This window comes from Elephas maximus, chromosome 1, assembly GCF_024166365.1.
Source record: "Elephas maximus indicus isolate mEleMax1 chromosome 1, mEleMax1 primary haplotype, whole genome shotgun sequence".
NCBI classification, from domain to species: domain Eukaryota; kingdom Metazoa; phylum Chordata; class Mammalia; order Proboscidea; family Elephantidae; genus Elephas; species Elephas maximus.
This window is the reverse complement of record NC_064819.1, coordinates 89716260-89739107: the sequence shown is the minus strand read 5'-3', so window position 1 is coordinate 89739107 and position 22848 is coordinate 89716260. Positions and strand designations below refer to the sequence as shown.

The following is a 22848-nucleotide window of genomic DNA, read 5'->3' as shown; positions in this document are numbered from 1 at the left end:
CATCTGCCCCTAAATAACACTGGGTGTCTATCCCAGTGATATTCAGCATGCGTGAGACTAGTTGAGTACATCTGTGATGTTTGCATTATATAAGTGTATCTGTCTGTAAGCTTGTGCACACTTGGACATTTGTACATTGGTGATGTATATGCATATTTGTACAACTATGAGCAGTGTAAGTGCTCACAGTTGTAGATATTTGGGTGTTTACTTATTCACAGTCCCCAAGGGTATCAGATGGACAGACAGTCTACCTTGAGAGAGGCGGAGTGTCAAGGAACAGGGAGGAGGAAGGAGGGAGGAGTAGGAAAGAGAAAGAGACAGAGAGATGGAAGTGGGAAAAGAGGGCACTAGGAAAGATCAGAAAAGAAAGCATGGGGAGTTCCAGAGATCTAGAGTGAAAAAGAAGGAAGGTCGGGTCACAGAAAGGGTGTTAAGTCTGAAGATTTAGATTACAGTTCCACTTCAGTTATTCTCTTGCTGTGTGGTCTTGGGCAATGACAGCTCTCAGGGCCTCATTGAATGAAGAGAGTAAAAATAGATAACCCCTTGAGTCCATTCCAAAGAAGTAGGGAAAGAGAAAAAATGAAAACAAAAGCATTCAGAGGAAAAAGCAAAGAGCGAGAAAGAGAGACATAGGAAGGAAGTAACATAGAGGCCCTAGGAGGTAACCAGAGGCACAGCTGTGAGGCCGACCCTGGCTCCTGGAGGCTGGAGTGTGGACGCCTTCTTTCCCCACACCTGCGGCCAAAGCTTCACAGGGTCCTTAAGCTCTAAATAGGTAAGGCAGGAAGATGGAGAGGAGAGAGGTGCTGGAAATGACAGCCACACAGAAACACCCAGAGGCCTGCCAAAGCCACACAAACCAGGATCGGTGCTTCCTGCCCCCTGATGTAGGTGTGCCAGCCACCTGGAATGACTCACACCCTGGCGATGTGGGCACACATGCCAAGAGCGAGCACGGGCACCCTGCCCAGTGTACACCACGGGCCGAGGCGTAAGTGAGATTCCGGCTCTTCACGGTGCCATAGGGGGCTATCCTCCCCACACATTGCTACCTTGCCCTCAGAGCGCCCCATAATGACCACCTCCTGGGCTGGAGACCTAGGTGTCCTTGCTTCTCCACTCTCCTCCCCTAAACCTTCCTCAAGAAGCGGGAGAACCAGATGAGGTGTTACGCAAGGGCCTGATGTTTACCTCCCGCGGGCTCCTCCTCCCACCCTATAAAGCCTGAAGAGGCGGGGAGATTCACGAAGACTAAGGCTCGGAGAGGAGAGCGAGGTAGTCCCAGGAGAGGGGCAGCAAAAGCGCAGAAAGTTAATGCGGGAAACAGAGAGAGGGTCAACTAGTCAGCAAGCAGCAGGGCGAGGCCGCCATCTGCGCGCTCGACGGCGCCCGCGGTGGTCGCGGAACGGGTGGTGCCTAGACCCGGGCTCCCCATGGAGGCGCCTGCGCTGGGCTCGGGGCTGGTGGAGCGTCTGGAGCAGCTGGCGACTTGCCCTCTGTGCGGGGGCCCCTTCAAGGACCCGGTGCTCCTGGCGTGTGAACACAGCTTCTGCCGCGCTTGCCTGGCCCTCCGCTGGGGCCCCCCGCCAGCGACCGGCACAGCGGCGACCCCCACGGCCTGCCCGTGCTGTGGCCGGCCGTGCCCCCGCCGCAGCTTGAGGTCTAACGTGCGGCTGGCGGTGGAGGTGCGAATCAGCCGCGGGCTGTGCGAGAAGCTGGCAGAGCCCGGGGCCCGCGCAGTCCGACGCCGCGGGGGCCGCATCCCCACCATGGGCTGGCTGGATCCGCCGGGAGAGGTGAGGCGGAGCGCTTTGCGGGTCTGGAGCTGGCAGTAGTGGAGGGTGGCAAATCCACAGGTTCCCTGGGGAAATTGGCAATGACACCTCCCGAGCCAGGGCTCTTAGAGATGTTTAGGCAAGGGATGGAGCTGATGAGAGAAAAGCAAAGGATGGGAGAGCGGGGGCTGACCATAGGTCCCCAAGGTGAGAGGTTCCAGGAAGGACGGTGGGAAGGAGTTGACACTTGGCCCAGAGGGGAGAGGGCTGGACGGATGCCAGGGTCTTGTGAGACAAACTGGAGAGAAGGGCTTGGGGAGTGAACGAAGGGGTTGAGGTTCCAGACAACTCGATGAGCCCCCAGGATACCCTGCGGAGAGCGCGGGAACCGAGGGAGTACGGTAAGGGCCGCCGCCCGGCCCCCTGAGAGAAGAGGGCTAGCAGTGGGGAGGGCGCTGGCAGGCGGCGAGCGACTGGGGCTAGAGCGAGCCGAGAGCGGAGCAGGGGAGGCGGAGGAGAAGCTGAAGTAGAGCGCAAAGGCAGGCGCTGTCAAGCGGAGTGGGGCGGGTAGGGAGGCGCAGCAGCAACTGCCCCGGGAGCATCGCGGCCCTAGTCCCTGGCCTCGACTCTGAGCCGGAGCTGCGTATTGTTTATTATTGTTGTCCTCGGTTCCTCCCAGGGCCCCAGGCAGGGGCGGTGGTGGGAGGAGGCAGGTCCGGGAGAGCAGCTGGGGGCCCCTCTGGCTCCTCTCCACGTCCCTGCCCTAGCACCCATGCAGCACCTCACCTGAAGGGCTCCAGCCACCAGTCAACCTCATTTCCTCGCCCAGCCCCCAGACATCCGGATTCCCACTTGGCTTCTCCCCAGCAGCCTTCCTTCCTTTGAAGCCTTCACAGAGCTAATTAGTCTAGGTGTAATTGGCTTATTTAGGCAAATTGTCTTTCCTCTCTCCCCATTTCCACCAAACTGGCTTGTTCCTGTCACCTCAATTGGAAAGTGATGTGTGTGTGCTGGGGGGTATCTAGTATTAGAAGTGAGAGGGGAGCACTCCACCCTCTCCTGCTTCCATGATACCCTGCAGATCTGTTGGGCCTCTTGGGGTACATCCAAGCCCAGCTGCCTACTTGGTTAGGGTAGATAGATACAAAGCAAAGGGCCAGTAAACGCTACTGGGCTTTTATGGCAGCTTTGTTATAAGGTTTTTAAATATCAACTCTTTGGCCAGCTTGGTCCAAGGACTTTGTGTGTGTGTTTGGTGTGTGTAAGGGGGCGGGGAATAGCTGTGTGGGATAAACTCAGGAAGGTAGAAAAAGATAGGAGACAGATGATAGATAGACACAGACAGGGAGACAGACAGGGAGATAGATAGGAGAAGGTAGAAAGAGAAGGGCTGAGGAACTCTGAGGGCAAGAAACAGCATGGATGAGGCTGGGGAAGGGGAACCAAGTACCTCCGGGGAATGGATCAGGGAGAAGAGGATAGAGAGGGTAGAGTTTGGAGGATGAAGAGAAAGCAGTGATGGAATGAGAGAGGGTCATGAAAGTGGAAGGGGAGAACAAGAGGAAAAAGGGGCACAGGGGATAACGAGGTGAGATCACTCTGAGAGGTGGGGAGGGGCATCACCAACTCATACCTGGGGAGAGGGGAAAAGGGACAGGGCTCCCACAGTATGAAGCCCAGAGCTCACATCCATGTTTTCTTCTGACCACCCCAGGACATGAGGAAGACATGGAGCAGGTGAGCTTCTTTTACTGTTCCTTCATTTTCACTATTTCTCACCACACCCATCACCTTCCCATTGCTCCCCCCCGCTGCCCGCACACACACCTCTGCCCCCACCCTCTCTGGGTATGGCCTAACCTCTTCCTGTTTTAGAGGTGTGAGTGGGATGGTGGTGGGGCATCACAGGGCAGAGGTGTGTCTACTGACTTCCTGACCCTGCTCTCTGATCTGTTCAGATTTGATGCTCCAATGCCCAAGTCACCGAACTCAGAGGATGACCTCCCTGAAGATTACCCAGTGGTCAAAAACATGCTTCACAGACTGACTGGTAAGGAAGCAAGAAGGGAGAGTAACTGATTGAGCTTGTTTTAGGTTTTCTCCCTTTATCTCCCAAAGATCAAGCCCTTTTTGATGTCTATCCGTAACTCTTCATCTTGCAGGCATTTTTTCATCCTCCTTTTACGTACACTCACAGTGCAGACCCCTAGAGGCCAGCTGCCTCCCAGGCATCTCTGTTCCACCACCTCTCATCACCCCTTGCCATAAGGGTCTCAGGACCCTTGCATCTCTCTGCCCCGGGACTCTGGGCCTTCTCTGCAGCTTCTGGGGTGCTCAGAGTTCCTTCTTCACTCACTCCCAAGGCTGTCCCCCACCACCCTTCTTTAAACTGCCTAGAGAAGATGCTTCACTTTCTTGGTCACCCACCAACCCATGCAACCCAGATTTTTTCTAACACCCCTAACCCAGAAATCTTTCCTCAAAGTACTCCATACATACACATCAATGGTTATTTTTTCTGGTCTCTGGCTATTATCACCTTCTCTGTGCTCCTCTGCCCCACCCTTCCTATACAAATAGGTCTGTCTATCCCCACCTATTCCTGTGGGTGGGTGGGCTGGTTTCTCTGGATACATTAGACTCCTCCCCTTACCTCTCCCCTCTGTCTCTCGTGGTCCCAGTATCAGGTATGTCTTTCTCTTTAGATTCGCCTTCCCCATCCTGCTGACCTAGCTCCCATGCCACAATCCAGTTGTCACTGCCTAGCTATCTGTCTTCACCCCTCCCTAGAAGTCCCTGATCAGCCTCACTCTCCCTCCTCTTACCCCACAAACCAGGCATCCTCCCCTTGGATCTCTGAGCTGTACCCCTGTCCTGAGGCAGCAGGGCCAGTCCGTAGTCCAATTCTACAGAGGTCAGTGGTGCATCAGTGCCCATGGCCTCTTGCCCAGGCCTGATATCATATACCTTTGCCTTCTTTGGTTCTGCAGCCACCTGCAGCTGTTGGGGGCCTCTAGCACCCTTACCCTTACCCTCTGGGAGTATTCTCTGCCCCTCTCACGCGGTCTTCTGTCTGCCCTCCCCTCTCCAGCCGACTTGACCCTGGATCCTGGCACAGCACACCGCCACCTGGTCATCTCCTCCGATTGCCGCAGTGTCCGACTGGCCCCACCAGGGACGCCCGCGCCCCCTGACAGCCCCGCGCGCTTCGACCAGCTCCCGGCAGTGCTGGGCGCACAGGGCTTCGGCGCTGGCCGCCACTGCTGGGAGGTGGAGACCGCGGACACCGTCTCCTGCGAGGATTCTTCTGGGGAGGATGAGGACGATGGGGAGAGCCGCTACGCCGTGGGCGCGGCCGGGGAGTCAGTGCGACGCAAGGGCCGCGTAGGGCTGTGCCCCGCGGGGGCTGTGTGGGCTGTGGAGGGCCGTGGAGGCCGCCTGTGGGCTCTCACGGCCCCGGAGCCCACCCTGCTGGGGGGCGCTGGGCCCCCGCCTCGCCGCATTCGCGTGGACTTGGACTGGGAGCGGGGCCGAGTCGCCTTCTACGACGGCCGCTCACTGGACCTGCTCTTCGCCTTCCAGGCGCCTGGCCCCCTGGGGGAGCGCGTCTTCCCCCTGCTCTGCACCCGCGATCCCCGCGCCCTGCTCCGCATCGTGCCGGCAGAAGGCTGAGTGTGGTTCTCGACTGGTCTCCAGATTTCCACATCCTCACCAAAGCTGGAATCCATTCCTGCCTCTCCCTCTTGGGACCTTCTCCTCCTCCACGCCTGCCCGTCTTCCCCAACTGACCTTTCCACGTCTTACAGGATTCCCAGGCTGAATTAGAGAGCAGGCTCTGCTCCATCAGTATGGATGAAGGACCCATGTTTACGACACAGATGCCCTGGTAGTCAGACATTCAGCTCTCACTCCAGCCTCTCCTACCTCCACAGAAGGGCCCAAAGCCTTCTCCATTCCCTGCCTTGTGCACTTGGAAGCCTCTCCTACACAAGAGCTGCCTACTAAAAAACAGATGGCCTGACTCTGGCCAAGACCTCAGGGCCCTCTGGGAAGCTTAATAGCCTTTTTTTTTTTTTTTTTTTTTGTGGACCAGTTCTCCATCCATGACTGCTTCCTATGCTCACAGCCTTTCTCCATTAAGAGCTTTCTTAAGATTACCACCTGTACGTACTCACAATGGAACCAATGGTGCTACCTCTCCTCTCTACCTGGGAATGGCCCAGACTCCCCGAAACAACCCTGTACATAGGCTCGCATCTTTCCCCATGTGTATAAATGGGCCCGTATTTAACACGTTTTGTGACCTTGGGTTATTTATTTTGTGCATCTGTGGCAATAAATGAGATCTCTGGTGGTATGGATTTGATTGATCTCTGCAACCGTGCATGTCAAGAGGCATGAGAAGTGATACTCAGATCCCAGTAAGGGGTGGAGAGGACCAAGAGAATTGGACATCTGGGCTGGCAGAGGCATTAAAGCCTAACAAGGAAGGGGTAAGAGTGTGAGGCACACACCCCCATCTCTCAGCTCCCGCCTTTCCCTCCCTCCTCTAGGGACCTAGGCCCCTGGGACTATGTTGGATCTGTCTCAGAAGCTGGAAGACCGATGCTGAGGAGACGATTCTAACTGGCCAGTTTCAGAGCCAGTTCTTTCATGAATCCTAGATCTCTGAGAAAGAACACGACTATTTCTTGCTCCATTTTCCATTACAGATGAGAATGACAAAGACCTCTCTCTCCTAACTCCTCTAGACAGAATGAGGGAGTGGTCAGAAGGGGAGGAGAGGTAGGGCTGGGAGCCCTGAGGTCTTCCATGAAACCTCACATCCCACAGGTGAGGACTAAGAGTTAGGACTGTGTAAATACATTAGTGGAAGAGCTCTAAGCCAGGATTAATGGGCATAGCTGGGGCAAGATTGCCTGGAATCTGACTGGGACCCTGGCAGTGAAAGCTGGGGCTGTTGAAAGCCCAGTTTAAGTGTTTGGGACTCAAGTAGAGTTCAGGGGACTGAGATAACTGGATCCCAGGACAGGCTGTTTGGCAGTGAGAACAAAGGGAGGGGACTAGAACCAAGATGCCTAGATCCCTGGGGAGGGGAGGATGGGTCTTGGGAAGAGAAATCAGGGCTGGGGGAACCCAGAAGCCCGGGTTCTGGTATAGCAGCAAGTCAGAATTCCAGGATCTCTGTCCACCCTCCTCTTCTTCTTCCCTCTATCAGGCAGAGAAGAGGGAAGGAGGGGGACTAGAGAAGGGATCAAACCATGAGTTTAGTCCCCAAGTAGCCACATGGATACATTCAGGGCCAAGCAGACAATGGAATGGTGGGGGAGAGAGGAATTTAGTGCTGCATTGGCCCTGGAGGGGGCTGAGAGGGGTCAGGAGGCTGGGGAGGGGTGGTGGGGGTTGGTTCCTGGGATGTATGACGCCGTCCTTTGCGGTGGCCCCGGACACAGTGTGTATGACCACAGCCCTCCTCTTCCTCCTCATCACTCTCCGTGGAGCTCTCGCCAAAGGCCCGAGGTTTCTCATAAATACAGCAGCCTAGATTTGGAAGTGGGGGGAGGAACCCAGTTAAAAAGAAGAAAGTGTAAGATGTAGAGTCAGCTCCATTCTCACTGGATCTCAGTGAAAATTCCTACATCTACCACTGCCTCCTCCTACCTTCCAGGATCCAGCTTCCCCAGGCTTACCCTCTGGGACTCACAGACCCAACCCTTATGTCCTGGGCTCTCCTTTTATAGAGCCAGGAATCCAAAACCCCATTTCTCTAACCTCTGCTACATCTTGCCTTCAGACCTAGGCACACCCCAGTTCTAGCCCTCTCCCCACCTCTTTCCCTCTATTATTAACCTCCTCTCTCTAATGCCAGAGAACCAGCAAGACAGTGACAGGATCATAAGCATCTGGGGTCCTTGGGGTGGCCAGTGGATATAAGAGAGATCTGCAGAGGGGAGCCAGGACCTAAGGGCTACTGTGGGCCAATGATTACTCACATTTTGATGAGCGGCGCCCCATGTGCTCGTTGTCCACAGTGTCACTCGTCCATTCCACCTTTTTCTCTGGCTTCCGTTTCCGAAGTTTGATCGTTAGGCTCCGGTTCTCCTGGAGGGTTAAGACAGATGGGCATACCTATCTACTCCCCTCCAACAGACCATTCCCACTCCCTCCCAGGGGCCTTTTCTCGTCCCTTTCCCAGCTTAATCAGTACCACAAACGCAGTACAAGAGGAGCTGAGGGCTGGGAAAAGATAAAATAGAACAGGTCTTTGGCCTCAGGGAGTCCCCTGAGGAAGATTGAAGAATTATTTCCTGTTCTTGATATCCAATAGTGCACGGAGAAGACACAATTCCTAACCTAGGGAAGGTCTCAGCATATGTTCAAAGGAAAATATAATCCTCGCTCTATCTCCGTCTTCCTCCCAAATCATACTTGGTGGTATTAATACATGAAAATTATTTTCTCAGTCCCCAATGCCTAATCTTTGATCTTTTCTTTATTCAGACCCCCAATTCCTTTTTTTCCGTTACAGAAAGACCTCCATTCTCACCCCTCCCATCCTCCAGTTCAGACCTTCCTACTTCCCATCCATCTATTCCCTAGCATCCTGGCATATCCAGTAACGACTATTCTAAACTTCCTTAATCCAGGCATTAAACCAATGCAACCCTCTTCCTTTGAAAGCAACTTAATCTCTATTTTTGCAAAAATGCAACTTATTTCTCCATCTCACATCTCCCCTCTCTGATTTCTCAAAACACTTGTCGCCATCTCCCTTCTTCCCTCATTCCTTCCACTCCTCTTTACATTCAATTAAAAAAATATTTATTAAGTATGCTTCCGGTTGAATTCCTCTACTAACTGGCCTCCAGCCATGCTTCCTTACACGGCCCTTCATTCCCCACCCCCCAGCGCCCTCCTTGGTCCTCACCCCCAATTTCTCATTCTTTCATTACTTAGTTATACCACCATCACCCCAAGCAGCATCACCTATATCCTAACTCTAAGCCACTGCATGTCCTTTGACTAGCCGCTTGCTCCATCCAATTATCCCCAGTATCTTGTGATTCTCGAAACCCCAGATATTCAACCCCACTCCTCGCATATCCCCAAGCGCAGTTCCTGGAGCAACTCTCTAATAACCTGTCCCTCCCTCCCAATATCTCCCAGACCCCTAAACAGCACCGCCCCCCGCCTTTCTCACGGGCTCAGTTGTCACGGTAACCGTTGTCTCAGTGACGGTCTCACTCATCCCGGACCCTGCCTCGGCCATGGCTAAGGCTGAGGAGAGGGTGGAGGGGAGGAAGGGGTACAAGACACCCTTCCCTTTTTCAGTATTTCTGAGATCTGAGAGAATCGGTATCGGATTCAGTGTAGTAGCCAGGACCCTCCGCCTTCTTTTTTCCCCCTCCTCCTGGGCGTCCGCTTCCCCACCCCTGGGATAACCTGTCCAACCCCACTTCCGGCTCTCCGCTTCCGGGTGTGAGGACTGCTGTAGTTCCCCTTCTCCCTGCCCCCTCCCCTCAGCTAAAGCGTCAGAGCGCAGGCGTCCCCAGGTTAGTTCCGCCCTCCTGCGCAGGCGCCGCAAGAAGAACTAGCTATTTGGCGGAAGGAGCGTCACTGCAGGGGAGCGTCACTGCAGTGGGTTGAAACCGACCGGGTAGCTCGTGAAAGCGCACTAGAGATAAAGGAGGAGGGGCGGTCTAGTAGAGGTGGGATGGGCCCGGCGCTGCAGACATCTTGCCCCGCGGGCTACGGCTAGCCCTGGCGCGAGCTTAAGGTTTGTGATGTTCTGTAACTGAGCCCCAGACCCTTAACCCTTGCGGTGAGGGTTGGGTGGAGAAAACTAAGGGGCAATAGTAAAGACCCTAGAATGGCCTATTCCCGTTTCCTGGTCGTTACTCCTGGGAATTAAGGAGAGGAAGCCTTGGTGCAGTTGAAAATACACTTGAGGAATCAAACGATCTCGGTTCTAGCCCTCGCCCTGTACCTGTAAATGTGCAGGCAAGGCACTTCATGCATCTTCAACTTGGGTTATTCCAATTACTGTGCTAGGCCCTGGGAAACCCCGGTGGCCTAGTGGTTAAGAGTTCGGCTGCTAACCAAAAGGTCAGCAGTTCAAATCCATCAAGTGCTCCTTGGAAACTCTATGGGTGGTTCTCTTGTGTCCTACAGGGTCACCATGAGTCGGAGTTGACTCGATGGCAATGGGTTCAGGTACTAGGCCCTGAAGATGGAAGCGCATGAACTACTCACTCCCATACTAGTGGTAAAAACAGGCACGCAGATAATTACTATAAATCATTAGGATATTAAAACTGAAGTAAATTTGTGAAACAATTGCCAGCGTACTCTCGCTTGAGTTGGTTACTGGGGTGGAGATGAATAAGACTAAGCGAAGAAACGGCCAGAAATTACAACATAGGGCAATTTGTGCTGCAATAGAAATATATACAAGTTCTTGGGGAGCAAAAAAAAAAATTGGTAAAAAAGGGAACCGGGAGGTGGGCAAAGGCTTTTTAGATTGAACAGCTGACAAAGTCAGAGGTGTGTGCACAAACGGTTTTGTATTGCTGGGATGTAAGAAGAGTGCCAGATGACACTTGATGGGTATGCACTGGTTATATGGGAGGCCCTGTATGCTTTGCTATGAAATTTGGACTTTATCCAGTTAGTGTATGAGCCAGGTAATGGCTTAAAGTAGGGTGGAAACATGCACAGATTTGTTTCAGATTTTGGGAGCGGGGCAGGAAAGTCAACTACAAGAACATTCCAAGTGTATGGCTAGGAAGACTGCCCTACCCATCTCTCCAGGTTGCTGTAGGGATAAAACAGGGTGGTGTGTTTGAAAGGTGTGAGTATATGAAGAGACACACAGTTGTGTGCTACATTTATCTCCAGGGCAGTTGAATGAATGATTTCTTTTGTAAGGATCAGCACAAAGCTGATTCCTGAGGCAGAGGCTGAAGATGTTCCAAACGTCCAACTTTTCCAAACTGCTGTACCACTCCATCATCTCTAACGTCAACTACTCCCCCTCCCCTCAGTACTCTCCCTCCAGTCTTTGGGTTCCATAATTCGCTGCAATGTCTCACAGAACTCACAAATTGTACTTACAGTTAAGTGATTTATTAGGGAAGTAATAGGGTACAGCTCAGGACCAGTAACTACTCAGAAGTAACAGGAACAACTCAGGATACAGTTCTTAATCAAGACAGCTTCTTCTCACCCTCTGCTGCTGTGCCCTGCTTGGGGCCTTCTCCGGCAAGTTACAACTCTTTAACTCGGTGTCATCTCATGCTGGTCTCGTGGTTCCTGCCAGCTTGCACCACTATCACTCTTGCTATTGCTGTGCCGCGGTCTCTCGCTGTCTTCCCTGTTACAACTCCTCCCTCTATTTCCCCGGTGTCTCGCTTTAAGCCTAGTGGGATGTCAAAACCGACCAATCCCCTTGTTAGGGTTCCATAAACCTTATGTGCATGGTCCCAACCCCACAAGTGTTCCATGTACCTTATTTGCATTAGCAGCAAGCTGTCCAATCCCCTTGGTGGGCCAAAAGCACCTTATTTGCATAGTCCCACCCAGTCATTGTGCAGAAGTCACAAAGACTATGGCTAGAAGGGCCACGTTAAGTAATTCACTGCATCACAGCAGCTAAAGAAAAAATATTTCCATTTAAGTAATTTCTTGTTCACTGTCATAAGTATACACTGGTACTCCCTGGTATCAAATTTGTTGCCCAAACTTATAAACCAAATAGATGCAGATTTTTGGTTGAACCTCTCACTGTCCAAACTTCCACTTTTGTTTTCCTAAACTCAGTAACCAAATAGATTTAAATAGTGAGGGAATACTTTTAATTGCTTTTTTATATTACCATCATCTCTGGTTCCATTTTTTGTCCTTGGGTTTTTTGTTTTCTTTGTCTTATATTACTAATTTATATTATCTTTCTGAGTTGATACATTTGCTGAAAGAATATATCTCTGTAAGCTCATTTACATTTCTTTTGAAATAAGGCAAATTAAAAACAGCATATATATGTTAGAGTCTTCTAGAGAAATATAACTTTAATAAGGAAACTTAACTAGGGGTTGGAGTGCTCTGGAAACAACGGTAGTCCCCACATGATCTAATCTTCCTTCTGAGAACAAGATATTGCAACCAACGATCATGGACAGGGTATCTAAGGACCCAATACCCTTCACCTTCCAAGGAAGAGGAGAGGGAAGGAGAAATTGTTGAGTAGCCCAGAAAAAAAACATCAAGAGTCTTCCTTCTCCTGGAACCTATGGAAAAATAAAGGACTCAGTACATTAGGCCAAAGGAAGAGTTTGTAGCAGTGTAAGATGAGACATTCAGTTAAAGAATTAAGGAAGAACTTTTATTTATGCCACTGTGGAAAACTAGATTTCTTAGACAACGTCAGGACAACTAAAAACACTGTGACTAAAAAATATATATGATGAACTATATGACCTTGAGGTGCACAAAGATTTCTTAGAACACAAAAAATATTAACCATAAAAGGGGGAAAAATGGATAAACATCAAAATAAAAAACTTCTACTCATAAAAAGTTAAGAAAATAAATAGGCAAGCCAGAGACTGGAGAAAATTCTCTTTCTAAAATCCATTGATGAGTTGGCTAGAAAGTACAGGTAATCTTTTCACTGGTCAAAAATGATGTAAAACCAGGAATCCAAAAAAGTAAGTTAAAAGTCCCCTGCTACCTTTTGTGCCCCTGAACTACTGTTTTGACAGCCACACGGAGCATAAGAAACCAAAGACAAAACCTGCAACATCTGCTAGGAGATCCCTATAAATCTGCACACCACCCCCACCAAAGGGCTACCGGTCTATGTAAAAGTAAACGAATCCATCTCTGCAGAAGGGGAATGTGACTCAATAGGTAGAGGGAGAGAAAGACCTTGCCTGAGAAGTTCTAACCATAAGCTTGGCCCTTACATGGTTTTACAGCCCAAATTCATACTACCTGTGCGGTTTGAAAAACCTGAAGCTGAGAATTTATTTAAAGTGATTCCAGCTTTGTAGTGCCCCAAAACCAAAAAAACCAAACCCAGTGCTGTCGAGTCGATTCTGACTCATAGTGACCCTATAGGACAGAGTAGAACTGCCCCATAGAGTTTCCAAGGAGCGCCTGGCAGATTCGAACTGCTGACCCTTTGGTTAGCAGCTGTAGCACTTAACCACTACACCACCAGCGTTTCCATAGTGCCTCAAGACACCTGAAAAAGCAAACACAAATGCTGACAATACAGCATTCACCCCAAGCCTCAAAAAATTCCCATAAAGTTCTAAAAAACCTGAGTTTATAGTAAAAACACAAAAACAAGAAAAGCAGCACCATGAGCCAGTCATCAGAAACAACAGCAGCATCAGATCACAAAGGCTGTAAAACCAAAAAACCCACTGCCGTCGAGTTGATTCCGACTCATAGCGACCCTACAGGACAGAGTAGAACTGCCTGATAGAGTTTCCAAGCAGCACCTCGTGGATTCAAACTGCCGACCTCTTGGTTAGCAGCCTTAGCACTTAACCACTATGCCACCAGGGTTTCCATAGATACCAGAATTACCAGAAACAGAATATAAATAACTCAATTTAAATGTAATATGCATTTAAATTGAACTAGTTATTTTTAAAAAAACACTAAAAAATGACTTAAAAATGACTAAGATTTGAAAACTAATCAAGTAGAACTCATAAAAATGAAAAAATAATAACCGAAATAAACTGAAGAAAGAATTAGTAACTTAGAAGAGAGGCCTGTAGAAAATACCCAGAAGGCAGCATAGAGAGGAAAAAAGATGGAAAATATGAAAGACAGTATTATAGACTGAATTGTGTCCTCCCAAAATATGTGTTGTAAATCCTAACCCCTATACCTTCAGTTATAATCCCATCTGGGAATGTTTTTTCTTTGTTTTATGTTAATGACGCAGTATTAGTATAGCGATGTGTCTTAACTCAATCTCTTTTGATATATAAAAGAGCAGATTAAGCAAGCAAGCAGATGGAGGAAGACAGATACCATGCCACATGAGGATCACAAGAATCAAGGAACAGAAGCTGAAGAGACAAGGACTTTCCTCCAGAGCTGACAGAGACAGAAAGCCTTCCCCTAGAGCTGGTGCCCTGAATTCAGATGTCTAGCTTCCTGAATTCAGACTTCCAGCCTCCTAAACTGAGAAAATTTGTTTGTTAAAGCCACCCACTTGTGGTATTTCTGTTTTGGCAGCACTAGATAACTAAGACAGACAGGTTGTAAGAAATAGTGAACAGAGGGTTTACTACAAAACTAATTGTTGTTTGCCAGTGAGTCAATTCCAACTCATGGCAACCCTACATGTGCAAAGTAGAACTGCTTCATGAGGTTTCAGAAGCAGGTCACTAGGCCTGTCTTCCAAGGCACCTCTGGGTGGGTTCGAACAGCCAACCTTTCAACTAGAAGGTGAGTGCTTAACCCTCTGCACCACCCAGGGACTCCTTACACAATTAATTAGAGATCCAGAATGTGAGAATTAAACATAGGGGAAAGACAACATTCAATGGGATAATGGTTAATCATTTATAAGGTTGTTTAAGAAAAAAAATCAATCCCTAGTTTTGGAAAGTCCAACAAATCCCAAATAGGATTAATAAAAGATAGCCACATCTTGACACATTATAATGGAACTACAGAACACCAAAGACAAAGGCCAGTTCTCAAAACCATTCAGAGTCCACACTCTTTACTAATTCTCACCAAAGTAAAAGTACCTTGATTGCAGTGGTAGGCTCCAGCATAACATGGTGGCCACTAAGCAATACCTGCCTTCTGTATTTTTTCATCTTCTTATAAATATTTTTTAAAAGTTTAGTTAACTGCTATAAAAAGGGTAAGAAAGAGTAATTTACTTAAAAAAAAAAAGGCCACATATCTCCCTATTACCTAAACTGTACAGAAATGTTGGATGAGATCAAAGAAAAGAAATGTTTAGTAAAAATTTAAGCCACTGTATTTTAGTTAGTAAACAGACTGAGAAAGCAGAGGAAGAGGAAATAATACTTACTTGCAGTTGGTACAGGTGTAGAAGACAGTTTGCCCTTCATCAGCTGAGCGCATCTGTCTGGTATGGTATGCCATTCCCTCATGACCACATCGGGAGCAGCGTCTATCAATCTGGGAAGAGAACTAGTGAGGCAGGGGAGGCCTAATCAAAGCCCCCTACTTCTCATAGGAATCAGGCTATCACAGACATATCTGCTCTAAAGACCCCTCTTCCCTCTTGGAACTGGGTCCAAAACCCTCCAGATCTTTGCAATCACACTCTCCCCCTATGGACAGTTCTTGACTTCATTAACTTACCACAGGTCCCTGGAACTCAGGCCCTTCCTCTACCGACATAGGCATGGCTGTCCCCAGTTTGTGGAACACAAATGAAGTTTTGACAACCTTTCCTTCAAAATCTGCACAAGAAGTAAGAACTGTTTGTAAAGTCGAAGAGAGGCCCCATATAATCCCCAATTGTGTCCCCTTCTGTACCAAAGGTACAAGTGCCTGATTTCCTGCTCCAGAGTCCCTTCCCCAATCCCGCCCATCTCGGGTCCCCAGGTCTCCGACTCTTCCACCTTGGGCCCTCCCGGGACCATTGAGTACGAGTTTCTCACCCCGCACGTTGACGGAGAAGCCACAGCGAGTGCAGGTGACCGTATCCTGAACCCCGGGCAGAGGCAGTACTGAGCCGCAGTCCGGGCAGAAATCCAGGTCCGACTGGAAGGTGGAGCAGGTGGCAGCGAGATCCATGACGGGACTGATGGTAGAGGCTTGGGATGGGAGGATGACTTTATCAACAAAAGGGAGGCTTCTTAAAACCTCCCTAGTCAGAAGGCTTTCCAATTGTGTCCCAGGACTTGGGTATATATAGGTCAAGCCCTCATCCCACGCACGTCTCCTGCCTCAGCGACTAGAGAACCGAAGTGTTAGGAATACCCAAACCTCATCGGGCATCACCGGACCTACAGACCTTCCAGCGGAAGAGGAAAGCGGCAAGTCAATGCCGCAGGCTACCACGCTGTCTCCGCGCCGGCGGCGGAGCAGCGAGAGCGTGGCGGGCTAGAGCGTCAAGGCTTTCCGGCTCACGATTGGCTATGACGTCATAAGAAGTTGCGAACCGGAACCAGAGAGCCTTTAGGAAGGAGCCGAGGGTCTACGAAGAGAAATCGGGGACGACATTTATTTAGCCTGGTACTGTGGCGTCGGATAGAAAACGGCTAACTTGGCTGCGGGTCCGGCTTTTTCCCCCAGGACCCTAGAATGTTTATTTTCTTGGCCTTGCAACCCACAAGGACCTTCCCCTCAAAACCGTACTAACCTCCCTGAATACTAATTTCTTTGGACTAGAAAACTATAACTGTCGCCATTTCTGAGCCTGTATCTCCCTGCTGCCGCGGGAGGAAGATGTGGCAGTCTTAGAAACTCTATGGGGTAGTTCTGCTATGTCCTATAGGGTCCGTATGAGTCGGAATCAACTGGAGCGACGGCAGCTGGTTTGGTGTTTTTCGTTTTTGTTTGCTTATCTCCTTTCTGCGGCTGCGCAGTGGTTCAAAACAAAGCTAAGCATTCTGGGAGTTATAGTGCTAGTGCACGTTGCCGCTTGAGGGGCAAGAGTAGAGGCGCTTGGAAGTGGGTAGTTGGCTTAAGGGATAGAAGGTGGCGAAGGCGAAGCAAGGATGCACAACAGGAAGCAGAGAGAAAGTGGGATGTTTGGGAAAGGGTTCAGGACTTTGGAAGTGGTAGAAGAGAGGCGGTTTGGGGCTTCCTCCGCCCTACCCCTGAGACGCCTGCCACAAGAGGGAGGTTCCGTTAAGGGGGCAGCCGTTGGATAGGATTTCACTAAGACTTCGGCTGAATTTGGCTCAGTTGGGGACCGCCCTCCCTCCTCTTCCGCCCCTGCCCAACCAACTCTAAATCATTGCCATCCATTAGGTGGTCCGTTGACATTTCTGTAATCTTTTATAAAACACAGATCTTTAGAACAGATATCTTTAGACAAATATCTTTAGAAAAATCTTGCTATTTTCATTCGTCTGTAACCTACAATCTGAGTAGACTTCTTGTCCTGAGAGTGCAGCTTCTAGATGACTCTTCTGCCGCCCAGCTCTCCCATCTTCAGGTAACTGTGCTAACCTCCTTCAGTATAGAAGTTTTGGAGTCATCACTATTTTCTTCCATGAAGATTACAAGCTGTGGTCTCTCTTGGGGAGAGGCACCGGTCTGTCTTTGCCACAATGGAGACATATGTAATAGTGAAGGGCTTAAAAACTCTTAGCCACTTACCGGAGGGTAACAAACGCTATAATTTCACTTATCCAGATGTCATTTTCCCTATCTTACAAAGGGAGGTCTGTTGCTGGGCCTGTAATGGTAGACAGTTTTTATCCTCACCTTTCTGTGTCTGTCTCCTTTGCAAATGGAAATTTAAAATTAGCCCTCGTCCCTCTCCAGTTCTCCCTTTTCAGATTTGACAGCATTCAATGAGTATTCACCATGAATTGGATAATATCATAAAGGGACACAAGCGTTATAAGTCATGGCCCTTTCACAACAAAAACTCAAAAGTGAATCCAGTACATAATGAGCACCTATGCCAGGTTTTGAGCTGAGGCTGGGGCTGCGATGTTGAAAACTTCTCTGACCTCAAAAAACATAAGTGAATAATTAGAATACAATGACAGTACACTAGTAGATACAAAATGTGAGAGCCCAGGATAGGCATATCAAACAAATATGCCTATATAGTTCAAGGAAGACTGGTAAATGCTTAATTAAAAAGATAGATACAGTGCTATGGAGAAAGATGCTCAGATATTATAAGGTTCATCAACAAATCATTAATTTTGGGAACTAGGAGGGAACTTGGGATCACAGGTTTTAATGTTAAGTCTGTGTTAGAGGCTATATACAGAGAAAAGTAAAGTCACATTTTTAAATCTACAAATAGATAAACGTTAGGCAATGTGAATGTACCTAAGAGGTCAGTGTCACAGAATTTTTTATGTCAGATTCTGATAATATAGACGGATCACATTATCTTTGTAGATAAAATAGTTCCTGCCCTTTATGAGCCTAAATTTCAATTGAAAAGATAATGCATCAAAATATGAAAAGTGATATATCAATATAGATGTTATAAATCATGATTGATTTTCAAATGAGTTGTAGAAATAAAAAGTTTTTTTGTTCAGAGGAAGACAGACTCACTGTATACACTGGCAAGAATTTATACAGAATCAGGGCTTGGCTTGTGAAGAGTAGATCACTGCCATTTACTCACCATATTCGAAGCACGTGCCAAGCTTTTGATATCGGATTCACGTTTGTTGTTTTAACCTTTGTAACCCCGAGAGACAGATTTTTGTCTTGAGTCTTCATTTTATAGGTAAGGAAACCAACATGGAGAGCTTAAGTTACTTATCACGGGTAACCTAGAAGTGGTGGAATTAGAAATCAAACCTTGCCCTCCCATGCTCTTAACCATAAATACTGTAAACACAGGCACAGAGATGAAATGCCAGGCATCCTCGTGGTTTAAATAAGACCTCACAGTAAACTCAGATCAGACCAGGGATGATACATAAAAAGTTAGTAGCTTTCACTTGTCTTGCAATCAACCTGTCCCATAAATAAACCAGAGTAAATGTATATTCCCATCCCGAGGGGCTCAGCAGTGAATGGTCTCATAATGGAGTTAGGGTGAAGGATGATTGACAGCATAAGGCAGGTAAGCAGAGGGGTGGGAGATCAAATAAGGACAGAACTTCAGAACAAAAGATTAGAGCACAGAGATGCTATATGTCCTGATAGAGGCAGAGAGGGCCCGGATCAAAAGACTACAGAAAGAAAATGAACTGAGAACATTACAGTCTAGAATTACCTCAGAAGGCAAAGGAGACCAGGAGACTGAGCGATCTGACATAGAAGTGTCTGGGCAACACCTTGCCAAGAAATCTGTCTCTTCCTACTTCCAATCCCAGATACAAGATTCAGAATGGTTCAGGTTGAGTCCACAAGACAAGTACGGTTTTAGGTTATGTGAAAGGAAAGATCCTCCTCTTATTAAAAGAGCATTCATCATTCTCTACCGCAGGAATGCATTGGTTTCCCTGCGGGAAAATGGCCTGGCTGTAGCCCTGCCTGTTAGCAGGTTTTTCTCTTTGTGAGGGGAATACCCTTGTTTTTGGCCAAAACCTTCAGGTTCCTTGACTCAGACATTATTTGGGCAGATGTGCCCTCACACTTCCACATTCTAATCTATTTTTGCTTTTTTTGTCTTCCAGATTAGCCTGGGCTAAAGCATCTAAAGACCCTAGGATTGCTGTAGGTCAGCAGTCCCCACTGGAGAAAAAAATTTTGGTAAATATTTTCACAGCATACAGTTTGTAACCTCTAAAAGAAGAAATGTTAGTTTTAAAATTGTTCTGCCAAAGTGGCATCTTCAGGTAGTAGGTCTACACTGGCAAATATTTCCCAGCTATATCCCCGGTGGAGCGGCCCTGGGGCCCGAGGGTCCGAGGCCTTTTTTTTTTTTTTTTTTATCCACAGTTGTAAAACAAAGTATCATTTTTAAAACCCCAAACAACGTATTTTGCAAGAACTAATTATTGGTTTCTTTACCATGGGTTGGACATTATCGTAATTCAGTAAAGGGTGATGCTCACCTGGGAGTGATGGGAGTAAAACCACGATTATTACACCAAAATAAATACAAGACCATTCATTATCTTTTCTTGATTTCAATAGTGAAGGTGTTTAAGTGTGTTCAAAAAGGTCACATTTTAAAATGCTATACCTTACTTTGACAGAATCTAGGTGGCTTGCATACAACAGCAGCAAGAAGACTGATAATTCAGAAATACCAAGAAGAGTATGAAATGCTTTATAAGGAGCAGGCTGTCTCTCTTGACTACTGGCTTGCCAAAGCAGAGTCTTACTATAATAAAAGAGTAGTGGAGATGATGAAAGAACAACAGACAGACAGTGAAACTGAGGAGAAAACAACCCAAAGCATAGAGGGACAAAAACGGTGCTATTTTGTACCTGAGAGAGAGCTGAAACACATAGAGAGGCACATACATCGAACAGGAGGGGCCAGAGAACTTAGGAATAAAACCTTAAGACAACTGCTTCGACCCATCAGTGAAACAACACTCCCGAAGATTGTGCCAGAAGAGCATGGCATGCAGAACCCACAGAGAAGAAAGCAGGTACATGAGAGGGAGCAGATACAAATTAAAGATCACCAGGAACGCATGATTCGAGGGAGAGAACTTGTAGAGCAAAGACTCAAGGAAAGGCTCTTGAAAATAAACCAGAGCCAGTCACCTACACATGAGAAGCACGGGAAAGTAAAGAAAGAGATAAAAGAGTTTGAAAGGGTTACTGCATATCCTCTTTTCCAGCCGTGCCATGCAAATCTGATTAAAGTAAATATTCTTATGGAAAAGTCTCAAGATAGAAAGGAAGAGAATACAGTTATAAAACCACATAAAAGAAAGTTCTTAACTATGCCACCCTTTTTGAGAAATCAAATAGGAAAAATAAAAGAATGGTAAAGTTTCAGTGGTTTTTGTGATAAAATCATGACTCTGGAATTTTTTTTTTTGATGCAAGTTCTCATCTCTCCCCAGGGTTCAGTGAATATTCCCATTCTGGGAAGTATCAGATAGTTCTGAACTTAAAACTAGCTTAGCTATTTTTAGCTGCGTTGTGTTTGGTTAAATTGCTTATCCTCTTTGATGTTCAGTTTTCTGCTCTGTAAAGTGGGTGTGATAATATTTCATAGCATTAATTGGAGGTTGTAATTTTTGTGAAGTGTTAGTATGTATTAGGTATTTAATAAAGGCTTGGTCCCCACTTTGGGGTGTCCCACACTGCTGATAATTGGAAGGCCTGGTTTGGGTGATAGTGATGAATAAGGATTTGCTCTAATCTGCCTCTCCTATTCTCCCTGCTCCCAGCCCTTCACAGTTATCTTGATGAGATTGCTATAGTTTAGTATATGGTCTTTCTTCATTTCCAGTTCATGCCTTCATCAGGGAACTACTAACCAGGCTCTAAAAATCTCACTTGCACCATACAATATATTTGTGTGAGAAACTTAATTTTGAGAACATCTTATGTGTCAGGCATTGCGTTAGTTGCTGGGATGAATAAGAAGAGATTCCTGCCCTTGAGTAGTTCACAACTAATGGCATAGAACACTCTATAACCTGATAATATAACATGGTAATGGGTATGATAGAGGCATGTACAGAGTGCTGTACAGAGGAGGGACACGTGAGCCATCCTAGGTGAGCAGGGTGAGAAGGAAGAAGAATGAGGTCAGAGAAAGGAGTGTAATGATCTCTCACGTTTCTTCCAGCTCCACATTTTCTCATTTTCTATCAACCATTTAAGCAAGATGTCGCCAATGTTTAGGTCCACTAAGGGGTAAGCAAACTCATGCTCTCTCAAACACATGCAGACACACATCCCTCCAACACTCATTATCAGTCAACAAATTCATGTACTTGCAGTGAGAATTGTAATCACCAAGTAGAATGAAATTTGTTTTCGAGTTCACTCTCTTCCCAGATACCAAAAAGATGGGAAAGTAGGGATTCAGAGCTGGTGAGTAGAGAATCAGAGAGATGGAGAGCGGATACCTTAAGGAATATTATAGTTAAGTGGTAATGGTCCTAATGCCCATCCTGTACTAGAAGGAAACCCTTTACCCTGGATATTGCTGCATCAGGGTGGTCCAATAGAACTTCCTGCCATGATAGAAATGTTCTATATCTGTGTTCTTCGATATGGTAGATGCTTACCATATATGGCTATTAAGCATTTGAAATGTGGCCAGTGCAACAGAGAAACTGAGCTTTTATTTTAAATAGCCACCTGCGGTTACTGACTGCTGTATTCGACAGTGTAGCATTAGATAAAGGTAAACTTAACTCCTGTGTTTTAGACTTCAGTCCCACCATCAGCTTTCTGTCTTTGACATTATTTGCTGATAGGATGTTAGATCACTGCTCATCTTACATTAGAATTAGTTGAGTTTCTTTTATATCTGAGAATTTCCTAATCCCTTGAAGAGATTAAAAAAGCAGAGTAGATGACCAGTATGGAAATTAGATGGCTGCAGTTGCTTAGATTGGGCTCAGGAACTTTCCCTTTCTGTGCTATATTTGGAATTGGTGACCAGGTCCTGGGATGACACCAAATTCTCCTTCCTACCCACCTCATTTGCCTCATACAGACTTACTTGCCCTGTCCTCTGGCCTTCCATTACCATGTTCCAGCCTTAGATTCTGTGCCTTGCATAGAAGTGGATCATCAGAATGCAAGAAGCAGAAGACTTCAAAACACAAATCAATGGGATAATGACAAACCCTTCAGTTGACGGGACTGAAAAATAACCTAATACGTGCCTGTTAGTGATTATTTACCATGACGATTTTCAATACTGGACACAAATTGGTAAATTCAGCTCCCTCTCTCCAAATCTAGTATAAAAGCAACTGGTGATCTCAGCAATCTCACACCAAATACAGCTGGGAATATGTCTCTGGTCAGCAGATTCAATATATCCAAACCTGAACCACCTCATTTCTACCTAGCAAACTATATTCACCTTTTCACTTTCTGGTACTCTGTGTGAATGATCCCTATCTTAGTTATCTAGTGCTGCTGTAACAGAAATACCACAAGTGGATGGCTTAAACAAAGGGAAGTTTATTTTCTCACAGTAAAGTAAGCTAAAAGTCCAAATTCAGGGTGTCAGCTCCAGGGGAAGGCTTTTGTTACCGCAAATTGCGGATTCAAGCCACCTGCCGCAAGCCAATAGTGAGACAGGAGGAGGTAAGCAGCAAGAGGGCTTTATTGAACACTGTGTTCAAGAGACAGAGGGGTCAAGGTTTCCCCCAGATTTGTCTGCCCCAAGAGGGCTACAAAAGGGCTTTATAGGGAGAGGGTCAGGGTTTAGAAATTCCCAGGAATGTTAATTCTTCTTTGAAGGGGATGT

At 47.3% G+C, this 22848-nt stretch overlaps 4 protein-coding genes across 6 annotated transcripts; 2 read left to right on the top strand and 2 right to left on the bottom strand.

Moving 5' to 3' along the window:
• The first annotated feature begins 1269 nt into the window (after nt 1-1269).
• On the top strand, nt 1270-5942 carry RNF39 (ring finger protein 39). The gene is made up of 4 exons (XM_049882822.1): nt 1270-1802; nt 3496-3518; nt 3740-3831; nt 4873-5942. The coding sequence occupies exons 1-4, from the start codon at nt 1440-1442 to the stop codon at nt 5451-5453; spliced, it is 1059 nt and encodes a 352-aa protein (XP_049738779.1). The 5' UTR covers nt 1270-1439; the 3' UTR covers nt 5454-5942.
• Nucleotides 5943-6072: 130 nt separating this feature from the next.
• Nucleotides 6073-9218, bottom strand: PPP1R11 (protein phosphatase 1 regulatory inhibitor subunit 11). Its single transcript, XM_049887621.1, has 3 exons — nt 8983-9218; nt 7775-7883; nt 6073-7322 (listed from the first exon to the last, which is right to left on the bottom strand). The coding sequence occupies exons 1-3, from the start codon at nt 9049-9051 to the stop codon at nt 7120-7122; spliced, it is 381 nt and encodes a 126-aa protein (XP_049743578.1). The 5' UTR covers nt 9052-9218; the 3' UTR covers nt 6073-7119.
• Nucleotides 9219-10867: 1649 nt separating this feature from the next.
• On the bottom strand, nt 10868-15874 carry POLR1H (RNA polymerase I subunit H). Of its 2 annotated transcripts, XM_049887830.1 has the most exons (5): nt 15808-15874; nt 15452-15607; nt 15150-15250; nt 14854-14963; nt 10868-12067 (listed from the first exon to the last, which is right to left on the bottom strand). In XM_049887830.1, exons 2-5 carry the CDS (start codon nt 15585-15587, stop codon nt 12043-12045), a joined length of 372 nt encoding a protein of 123 aa, XP_049743787.1. In that variant the 5' UTR covers nt 15588-15607; nt 15808-15874; the 3' UTR covers nt 10868-12042. The 2 variants fall into 2 exon arrangements, with proteins under 2 accessions (XP_049743787.1, XP_049743700.1); XM_049887743.1 differs by having other exon boundaries at nt 15452-15870.
• Nucleotides 15875-15941: 67 nt separating this feature from the next.
• LOC126077363 (putative uncharacterized protein ZNRD1-AS1) lies at nt 15942-20822 on the top strand. 2 transcript variants are annotated; one of them, XR_007517734.1, is made up of 3 exons: nt 15942-16028; nt 19121-19196; nt 19646-20822. XR_007517734.1 is itself a non-coding variant. In XM_049886674.1 (3 exons), exons 1-3 carry the CDS (start codon nt 16922-16924, stop codon nt 20393-20395), a joined length of 861 nt encoding a protein of 286 aa, XP_049742631.1. In that variant the 5' UTR covers nt 15942-16921; the 3' UTR covers nt 20396-20822. The 2 variants fall into 2 exon arrangements, 1 of the variants encoding a protein (XP_049742631.1); XM_049886674.1 differs by having other exon boundaries at nt 15942-16956.
• Nucleotides 20823-22848: the final 2026 nt, after the last annotated feature.